Consider the following 10,192-nt stretch of genomic DNA (forward strand, 5'->3'; position numbering starts at 1 on the left):
CTTTCTCATGTGCATTAGCTCAGCATTCATCACGACAATCACGTAACCAACAGCCAGTACACCCACACACACACACACACACACACACACACACACACACACACACACACACACACTACAGGTGAACAAGCCTGACTGGAAGAGAGTGGCTTGAAGTGGAATCCTCAGCAGTGGTATACCATTCTAAGTCCACAATGGACTTTTGTTCTGTCCACTGTTGATCACCTAGCATGGAGGTGAAACACCGGCCCCTTTTCTTGTTCTTTTCTTCCTCACTGCTGAAGCAATCTTGTAGAAATTCACAAACACTTACCTTGGTCAGCACTTGTAAACTTTGTTTTCTTTTCTGCCTCAGGTCTGTCCCAAGAGCTTTCATTATTTTCCCCTATAAACAGAGACAGGTGGGGAAGAACACAGTTTACTTTTTAGATCTCAGACCTGAGCAACAGAAAGGTCCATCCATTTCTTAATAATAAGTTGTGACAAACCAGATTTTATTTATCCATAGCTAGCAGCCGCCAAGCCTGCTCCTTTCTATCTCATCAAAAGTTTAAGTATAGGCCTTTAGTAATCTTACACACATATATGTTCTACAATCCTAAACACACTTACTGGGGAGGAAGGCTCATTGAACACAGTGAGGTTTACTTGTGAATAAACATGCTTGAGATCACATCATAACTTGAACTGGAGAAAAGTAAGAATTTCTGTTACATGACAGTATAACATACAATAAAGTTGGTATTTGTCTTGTAAATTATGAGAAGGTCTTTAAAGAAACTAACACACATTCCCAAGACAAACTAATAGCTCACATGGCAGTTCAGCAAACCATTGTTTCCTGATCGCCAAAGGGCCTATTAATTCTTGTTGTTTAGCATAAAGCAAACATGAGTCAATTGGCATCTTCATAACAACTAACATAATTTGATTCCAATGTTGGGCTGTGAATCAGCACTCTGCTGGTTCGAATCCCACTATTGCCATGAGCTCCATAGGTGGCCTTGGATGCTCCAGCTCCCCAGCTGTATTGTGGGGATGATAATAACACTGGTTTTGTTCAGGGCTTTGAATGGGCACTAGTCTGTCTAGAAAAGTGGTATATAAACACAGTTATTATTACTGTTGTTCTTATTACTATCCATAGACCGCTGACGGTTCTGTTTACTGTGCTAACACTCGGACTAGCTTCTGCTGAGAGCAGCAAAGCTATGATGGCTTCGGCTGGACTGAAGGACAGAGATTTACCCACAAGACCTCTTCCTCCGTCTTGACCTTGCGGCAGGCAGATCTTTCGAACTTCCATTCCATCTCTGGAGAGGGGCTCGTGGCTTGCTCTTTTAGCTCACTTTGCCGGGGCTGAACAATCTCGTCTCTTTCCTGATCTACCCTTCGCTAGAGCGCGAGAGAGGAAGATACCCTAACAGCTGCAGCCTGCGATCTCCCCCGCCCCCCGCCTGCTCCTCCTCGTGCCCTAATTAAGCTCCTTTTCCCTTTCATCCCACCGGTAAAGCCCTCGTCTAGCTTCCCCCGACATCCCGCAGCCTCATAAGGGGCTTCCCTGCTGCGCTGCCTGTTTCCCGGTCCCCACTGAGATCTCAGCGCGATGGAACCATTTAAAGAGACAGCGCGAGCGGCAAGAGACGCGGGAATCCCTGGTTCTGCCTTCTCATTGGCTGCCTGGCCCTGTGACGCCACGGGGTTCCCTTCCTCGGATCGCTGGCAGGCGGCGAGGCTGTCCCGGTATCCGCCCTTCTTTGCTGCTGGGAGGCTGCAGATCCCGGGCAAAGCCCCGCTTCGGCTGAACCGGGTGGAAACGCCTCCATTGTGTGCCGCGCGGCAGCGCGGGCGCAGGGCTGGCGAACAGCGCCAAAGAGCGCGGCGGCGGGCGCAGAAGCGGGCAAGAGCGTTGTTCGCCCCTTGTCCTAACGCATCCAGGAGGAGTTTGTTTCCTATGGCCCGGGGGTGCATTTCAGATAGGGGCGGGGGGTGCTGTTCAAAGAGGCCAGGACACTTTCGAGATTAAAACGTTTTTATTTTTAAAGCCGCTTATTTCTTTTAAAGTGAAATCTCTGAGGTCGTTTTTGTTTCTTTCTGGCTTCTATAGTATAAAATCAAGACGGCCAGCAAAAGAAGAAACAGGCAAATATATATGCGATTATTGAATCAACCGGATTGTGCTATACATATCTGGCACACAGAACCAATCCTACCTTAAACTTTATATTTTTGCTTGCCAAAGGGTGTTTAGGTTTTCCACCCTCAGACGTCCAAACATCACAGAGCAAACTTGCTACTGCACAGATATGGTTAATGTATAAGAGTAGCCAGGAATGAATAGGCATATGGGCCAAAAATATGGGTACTCCTGTTGAATACTAGTCGAATGTGGCCTGAAACAGGCAATATGGGAGGAGGGAGAACTGTTTCTTGTCCATCCTAATTGCTCCCTTGCTCTGCTTATGTTATTGAAGTGCCTTTTAAAAGATAATATCTAGCACTCCCCCGCACAATTCCTTTACTGCCCACTTCAATTCAAAAGTAGTCCAGCGGCAAAAAGAAATACAATAGAAGTAATGTGAGATCTATTCTTAGAGCTACTTTCTGTAACTCTGGGTGTCTGTAAGCTTTCAAGTTGCACAGAACTCTTCACAAGGTAGGATAGAAAGGGTGGTTTCTTTCAAGACAAAGTTGTCAATTCCAGTTTAGCAGCTTTGCCCCCCACATATCAGTTGCAGATACATGAGCAGGGATTGGGATTGGTAAGGAAAATGCATTCTCCAGATGCTCGGACAGAGATCCTGTTTACAACTGCTGCTTACGTTGCACAGTATAGGTCAATACAATCAATAAACAATACAATAGAGTAAGGATTGCAGACATTGGCAAACAAGCAGAAATCTGATATAAAGCTGAAAATAAAACATAAGCAAATTGACATGACATAGTACACAGTCTACAGTCCCAATCCCTTTCCAACAAATCTCTCTGAATCATTTTTTTACAGCACATTCCTATTACCTGTGTTTTTAAAAGCCCTCCTAGATCATTCTTTTTTGCATTATTTGTAGAAAGCCAGGACACTGGGAGATCTCCTGACCTCTTCAGGTAGATCATTCAGTAAGATGGGGGCCACCGCAGAGAAAGTATGTGTATGGCAGCTATTAATTTTGGCCATGTGCAGTGTGGCAGTTGCAGAAGGCCCTGTTCAGATTAGCAGAAGGGCGTGGCTTCGGCAGTGGAGAAGATGGACACCTGAGGAGAAAACTCCAACCCTCCTCAGTCCCTGAACCTCATTAATTAACGACCTAACGACTTTTCACTTGCCAGTAATATGGGCAGGGCTTTTTTTCTGGGAAAAGAGATGGTGGGACTCAGTGGGTTGCCAGCACAGGGGCAACTCCTGGTGGGAGGTGGTGCCCCTGGTACCATGTGCACACATGCAAAGTGTGCACACGCTTCCAGTACTGCACAATGATGTCACTTTGGGTCAGCAACTCCCCTCTGTCTGGAGATCAGGGGGCAGGGCCACTGGCCATGTGACCATTTTCAAGAGGTGCCAGAACTCCATTCCACCGCGTTCCGGCTGAAAAAGAAGCCCTGAATATGGGCAAACAAGCATCTGACAAACTTAAATCGAATCCTAAACCACCTAATAATAATAATAACATTCAATTTATATACCGCCCTTCAGGATGACTTAACATCCACTCAGAGCGGTTTACAAAGTATGTCATTATCATCCCCACACAAAACACCCTGTGAGGTGGGTGGGGCTGAGAGAGCTCCTAGAAGCTGTGACTGACCCAAGGTCACCCAGCTGGCTTCAAGTGGAGGAGTGGGGAATCAAACCTGGTTCTCCAGATTAGAGACCCGCGCTCTTAATCACTATACCAAACTGGCATAGTAAACAAATACAGGACTTCTTTTCGCTGTCACAGACATCCAAAAATCAAGGCGGGAAAGAGGAAGAAGAAAATAAAATGGTGACTGAGGAAAATGAGGTAGGTCTAAAGATTATTCCCCCATCTGACACAGCACTAGCCTCATTATTAACAAATATGGAGCAAAAAATTCTAGAAAACATGTCTGTCCTTATTAAACCTTTAATTCAATTCAATTCACTGACTTTAAAATCTTCCTGAATACTGTCACTCAGAAAACAGACTGTGCATTAGCATTAGGAATGACTACAAGAAGAGCTACGCACACTTCAAAAAGAAAATGATCACCTTCAAGACAGAATAATGAATTTAGAGTCATTGGCATGGCAGACCAATTTAAAATTTAGGAGCTTTGATGAACAACTGGCTGTCAGTGTGGACTTACCAATCTTCTTTGCAAATTAGCTGGCACAAAAGCTACCCTTAGAAGATAGAGTGGCACCTTTAATAACTAAAGTTTTTTTGTCTGGGGCCCATAAATCAACCAAAGTGGAGGAGTCCTAGAGACATTCTAGGAATTTTCCTTGACCTGAAAGCTCAAAAGAAAATGTTAGAAACAGCCAGGTTCCCAAGGCTCATTTTACTTTAAAGGCAAACCGATCTTGGTATTTCCTGACCTTCCCCCACAGGTCTTATACAAGCAGCGAGAGTTAAAAACAGTCACTAAGACAAGCACATATATAGAATATAAATGGATAAACTTAACGAAGCTACAAGTAAGATACAAGGACAAATTCTACTATACGATAGATCAAGACACGGGTCTTGCTTTACTGCAAAATATTCATGTCAACTTACCCAGAGATCTCATCAAAACTTCTCAGAAAAGAAAGATGATGCAACCTTCAACCCCTCCAAAGGGTAGTAAAATACCTGTCTATCATGCCTGACTGCTACATTACTTCATAATATAGTTAAACACTCCTTATCTCTCATTTCTAGTTGCTTTTAGGTTTCCGCTAAAATAGTTATGGTCAAGGTTAGTATTGTTCATTTTACCTTACTGTTGGAGGGGAGGGGGGTTATCTAATTCTGCTTCCCTGTTTATTTATAGTCCTTTCATATTGGAGTTAACTCTGGTAACAAGGGAAGAGTCAGTTTCTCCTGAGGTTGTAGAGGGCTGTTTTAGTTGTTTGCATCCTTAAGATGTCTGGGCTTTTTATTACCTAATTGGTTTACTTTATATCAAATCAAGCAATAAGCAAAGTATTTGTGTTTAACACAATAGGGGGTGGGGGTGGGAATTGAATAAGGTTCAGTGTTATAACTTTAAGTGTTATTTTTACTATTTCAAAAAAAAGGAGTCCTCCTCAGAGGAAAGGTAGAACATTGAGAGGGGTTCTGCTACTTCTATAAAAATAATTTTGTGTAAGTTCTGTTTATATTTTTCCAATCTTAGATATAGTAATAATTATTTAATTATTAGAAGTATCACATAATTATTCAAATCACATTTATCTTGCTGTAGTTAAGTTAATAATCTTAGCAATAAAAGGAAATCAGATATTACACTTATTGATTAAGTTTGCAATTTGGCTTTCTAGGGGTTGATTGTTGTAGAAGTTGTTTTGGTTTAATCTAGATAACATTATATTGTTTCAGGTGTAATTTCTTATTAACAATCATAATCTATATGCTTGTAATTGGGGTGTGATATGACATAACATTACTTCAGCAACCACACAGTTTAGCATTGTACTAACAGAGCTTTGAGCTCCTCTTTCAGCTTCCTTATATAAAACAAGAATCTCATTGTAATGATTTTTAAGTATGTGTGTAAGTGTCTTTAAATGTTTGGTGTGGTATAGATGAAGAGTGGGGGTGAAAGAGAGGGATGCGTGAGTGATATGATTGGTTGATGACTGAGAGTGTGGGTGGAGTGAAGGCAGTTTTTAGTTACTGAGGGAGAGAAAAGATTCAGTCAGGGCAAGAGAGGCAAGCTGTGTACAGCCTGAGTATTTTTAAGCAGTTCTGAGAGAAATATTGAGTCAGGAGAAAGCAGGCAAGCTGTGTGCAGCCTGAGCTTGTTTATGTTGTCTGAGAGAAATATAACCTGTGTGGAAGCCTGAACTGTGTGTAAGTACTGGGATAGTCCATCTCATTGACCTCAGCTCAGCTTCTCTAAAGAGACTTAATTTTTCCACTGTGTGCCCTCAGAGCCATTTACCACTGAACAAACAAATAGTGTAATCTTCTTGTCATCTCTGAGTTCTTACTTTTAATTGCACACAAATCAGAGTGGGTAGATCTATTCCACATCAGAAATGTATTCCAAGTTGCATATAACCTCCTTTAATGTACAGGGTCTTAACAACATAATTAAAACGAAACAAATGCTATCAAACTTATCCAAATTGCGATCAGACATCATACTACTCCAGGAAGCCCACTTGCAATCCTCCGATCAACTGGATACAATATCAATATGATGCAAAACATATGTCAAAGGCACACAGTATAGCGTGTTAATTTGCAAGAATGTCCACTTCCAACATAGAGCTATGCTAACTGATCCACAAGGTCGTTTCATCTTTGGGAAAGGTCTCCTTGATGAACAAATGACCACATTAGCTTCAGTCTATGCTCCAAACAACAATAAAATGAAATTCTTAGAGGAAACTCTATCCACATTAAGAAAATTTCAGGAAGAAGTGATCATTAGAGGCGATCTTAATTATATTGTAAATCACGAGTTAGATCACACGCATCTAAGTAAACACAAAACTAAGAGGAGCAAGTTAAATATGCATTTAGCAGAACTTTTGAACAAGTTTCATTTAATTGACATCTGGTGTCTAATGCATAATTCTGACAGAGACTTTACATATTTTTTATCAAGACACAATGTGTACACCAGAATCAATTTTATTCTCATTTCTGAATCCCTAATTAGCAAGGTGGTAAATTCTGAAACTGGCAATATCAAATGGTCCAATCACACCTGGGTAAATTGCCTATTGTCAATGGAATCCACATCTAAAGCTGACAGACACTGGTTGCTGAACAAATCTCTCATATATAATGAAGAATATGCTAAAGAAATCAAACTTCATATTCAGCAATATCTGAAAGACAATGGCTCCAATGTGACCACCCCATTCATGTCATGGGATGCACTGAAGGCAGTTCTCAGAGACCATTTAATCTCTCAGAGACCACTTAATCTTGAAAAAGCGTAGAAATGCTTACAGATCTAGAGATCACCATCTAGAGAGACTACACAAGGAAAAAGGAAGCAAAAAAGTCTACCATAAACCTCTAACTGAATGCAAGCTTTTAGAAACTCTGGAGTGCACCTAAATACAAAAACATTCTTTTATTTCTAAAACAAAAGTACTGGAGTATTTAGGTAAGTTACTGGAGTAATTCACCTAAATTGCTCAGAATGTTCTCTTGGAGGGTGAAAGACAAGAGATCTTCTAGAATGGTAAATGCAATTCATGACATCAAAGGCTGATTAAACACCAAATCAAAAGATAAGCTCAACTATTTGCTAATTATTATCGATCATTATACTCATCCAAAAATTCAAGCTCTATCCTGGCACAACCACTAGCAGAAACATGTACCATGATTCTAGAGGCAGGGACCCTCCCACCTTCATGGAGCTCCGCATCTATAGTGGTCATCCCCAAACCAAGTAAAGATCTTACAAACCCAGCATCCTTTCATCCTATATCACTTCTGAACCAGGATTATAAAATTTGTACAGCCCTCATTGTCAAACGTCTAAATTCATTCATGGCAGAATACGTACATCAAGATCAAGCAGGATTCATACTAGGAAGGGACCTAACAGACAACATCTATAAAATATTGAATGTCCTTTCCTCATGTAAGCACACAGACACTGTGCTGGTCTTCCTCTTGCTAGATATCGAGAAAGCCTTTGATTCACTAGAAACATCATACTTATAGACTCTATTTCAACATATGGTCTTTGAAGAAAATGTCCTTTGTTTGGTGAAAACCATCTACTCTGGCCCAACAGCACAAATAAAAGTAAATGGTTTAGCTTCATAACCTATCACTGCATAGAGGGACTAGACAAGGATGCCCTCTATCACCTATACTTTTTGCTATTGCCTTGGAATCTCTAGCAGCAGAAATACAAGAGAACTCCCAAATACATGGAGTGAACACAGCCTCTCACGTCTTCATACTTAGTATGTTTGCAGATAATATGCTTCTTTACATCGCAAAAACGGAACAATCTCTTCCCCATTTGCAAAAAACCATCACAGCTTTTAGTCAGATCTCACGTTTGAAAATCAATCAGTCCAAATCATGCCTTTTACCTGTCAATTTATCTTCTATTTCTGAAGCACATTTACATCAACTATATGACTTCCAATGAATGAACACACATCTCTCCTTTCTTGGGATACACATTCCTCTGAATCTCAACAACCTGCTAAAAGTCAACCATTTTAGGAAATTCCAAGACATAAAATTGATCTACAAAAATGGGACAGACAATTGCTTTCTCGGTCAGACAGGTTCCATCTGATCAAATCTTTTGTTCTTCCTAAAATATTGTTTCTGTTCTGAGCTATTCCCATTACTCTACCCTCCAAAACACTGAAACAGTGGCAATCCACAATTTATAAATTCCTGTGGCATCATAAAAGACCAAGAATTGGCTTCAATATGCTATGTCACTTTCATCCAATCTTGATTGAACAGAACATTTTTCTTAAAGTCATGCTTAGGGTGTGGGACTCACATCCAAACTGGCCCCGAAAATATCACGATTTTCCTCATTCTTGTTCCAAGAATGGTTTCCTGCCGGCAAAGAATCTGCTGTACCCATCATATGGCAATGAGCTAAGATCACACACTTGATTGATATTTCCTCAAAAGAGAGTATTTTAGCAAAAGCTGAATTGGAACAGAAAATTCAACAGAAAATTCCATGGTACATCTACTGACAACTCAGGGCCAAGCTACACATGACGAATGACACTTGAACGGCAAGTGGATTGAGTGGAGGGCAAGTGAACAGGGAGAAATACACTTGCTGTTCAAGTGTCATTCGTCATGTGTAGCTTGGCCCTTAGTCATATGATAAACTATCTACGAATTCCAAAATTTCTGAGTACTCCTGAATCAGATTTCGAACAATTGCTGAGCAACTTGGAATCTAAGCGCAAAGGTTTAATCACAAAGATATATGATACATTACTCCATATAGAAAAACCATAACCTTTAAGTTATCAACTGAAGTGGCAATGTGATGGCAACATCACCCTAACAGAAGACCAGTGGACAACTATATGGTCCTCCACATTGTTCAATTCCTCTGCCATAAGCACTAAACTACAAGCTTATAAAATACTAACAAGGTGGTACTTTACCCCCAAGAAACTAGCAATAATTACTTCCTCATGGTCACCTCTTTGTTGGAAGAATTCCCCTGTCTGCCAGCTGTGTGAGCCAGTAACCAGGACATCCTGCCTGTTCTGCAGTGGCAAGTGGGCCAGCTTCCTGCGTGCCACACGATTCCCTCCCCTTCTTCCCCTTCCCTTCTTCCCATTCTTCCCTCCCACAGCCAAGTGTCTGATATTTTCAGTCCATTTCCCTTGGACAGTCCAAGAAAATACTGGACTGTCCAGGTGAAAACCAGACAGCTGGCAACCCTAATTACACCATATTGGCTGTTCACCTATGGTTCTCTGGCTTGAATTGATTTAAGGAATATGGGGAGGACATTCATCCTGAGTCTTAATGGAAAAGTGTCCATAGGGCAAAAAGAGCTACCATGGGACCTCTGGGCGCTAATCTCAGTGCGGTGGCTGCCACAACTTTTCACTATCTGCTGCTGCTTTTCTGGGTTTATTAGCAAAATTCCCACCCTCAAATGACCCCCACTACTGGAGGAGGTGTAGGTCCCATCCTGACTGTCTCAGAGAACAGAGGCTCTGATAGCCAGTTTGCATGTCTAAATGTCCATCGATGCCCAGGTCCTTTCAGACATGCACTGAGGAGTTCTGTGCTTGGAACTTTGTTTTCAGATGCACACAAAATCCATCAGATTGTGAGTGTAGCAGGTGAGGAGAGAATATGCACCCCACCCTGCACCACTTTCCTGCCCTGAATCAGCTTCAGGGAGCTGTCACTGGCTCTGTTGAAGAGCCTTCTGTGAGCTGATGGTCTACATGTACATTTTCTCATTGGGGCAAATAGCAGCTCCTGGAGGGGGGTTGTTGTTACTCACATAGTGGAAGAAAGCTGAGGTCCCCTTTCCC

The 10,192-nt window shown here is 41.6% G+C and overlaps 1 protein-coding gene across 2 annotated transcripts in view; it reads right to left on the minus strand.

Annotated features, from left to right (window-relative positions):
• CDC20B (cell division cycle 20B) overlaps nucleotides 1-1,507 on the minus strand; it is a 41,920-nt gene extending 40,413 nt beyond the window's left edge. Inside the window, exons 1-2 of one of the 2 annotated variants that reach the window (XM_054987232.1) lie at nucleotides 1,253-1,507; nucleotides 314-385 (exon numbers count right to left, since the gene is read on the minus strand). In XM_054987232.1, coding sequence (XP_054843207.1) covers nucleotides 314-385; nucleotides 1,253-1,306 — 126 coding nt within the window. In that variant the 5' untranslated portion in view covers nucleotides 1,307-1,507. Of the gene's footprint in view, nucleotides 1-313; nucleotides 386-1,248 lie in introns of both variants that reach the window. The other variant, XM_054987231.1, reaches the window with a different exon arrangement.
• Nucleotides 1,508-10,192: the final 8,685 nt, after the last annotated feature.

This window comes from Eublepharis macularius, chromosome 8 (assembly GCF_028583425.1).
Source record: "Eublepharis macularius isolate TG4126 chromosome 8, MPM_Emac_v1.0, whole genome shotgun sequence".
NCBI classification, from domain to species: Eukaryota; Metazoa; Chordata; class Lepidosauria; order Squamata; family Eublepharidae; genus Eublepharis; species Eublepharis macularius.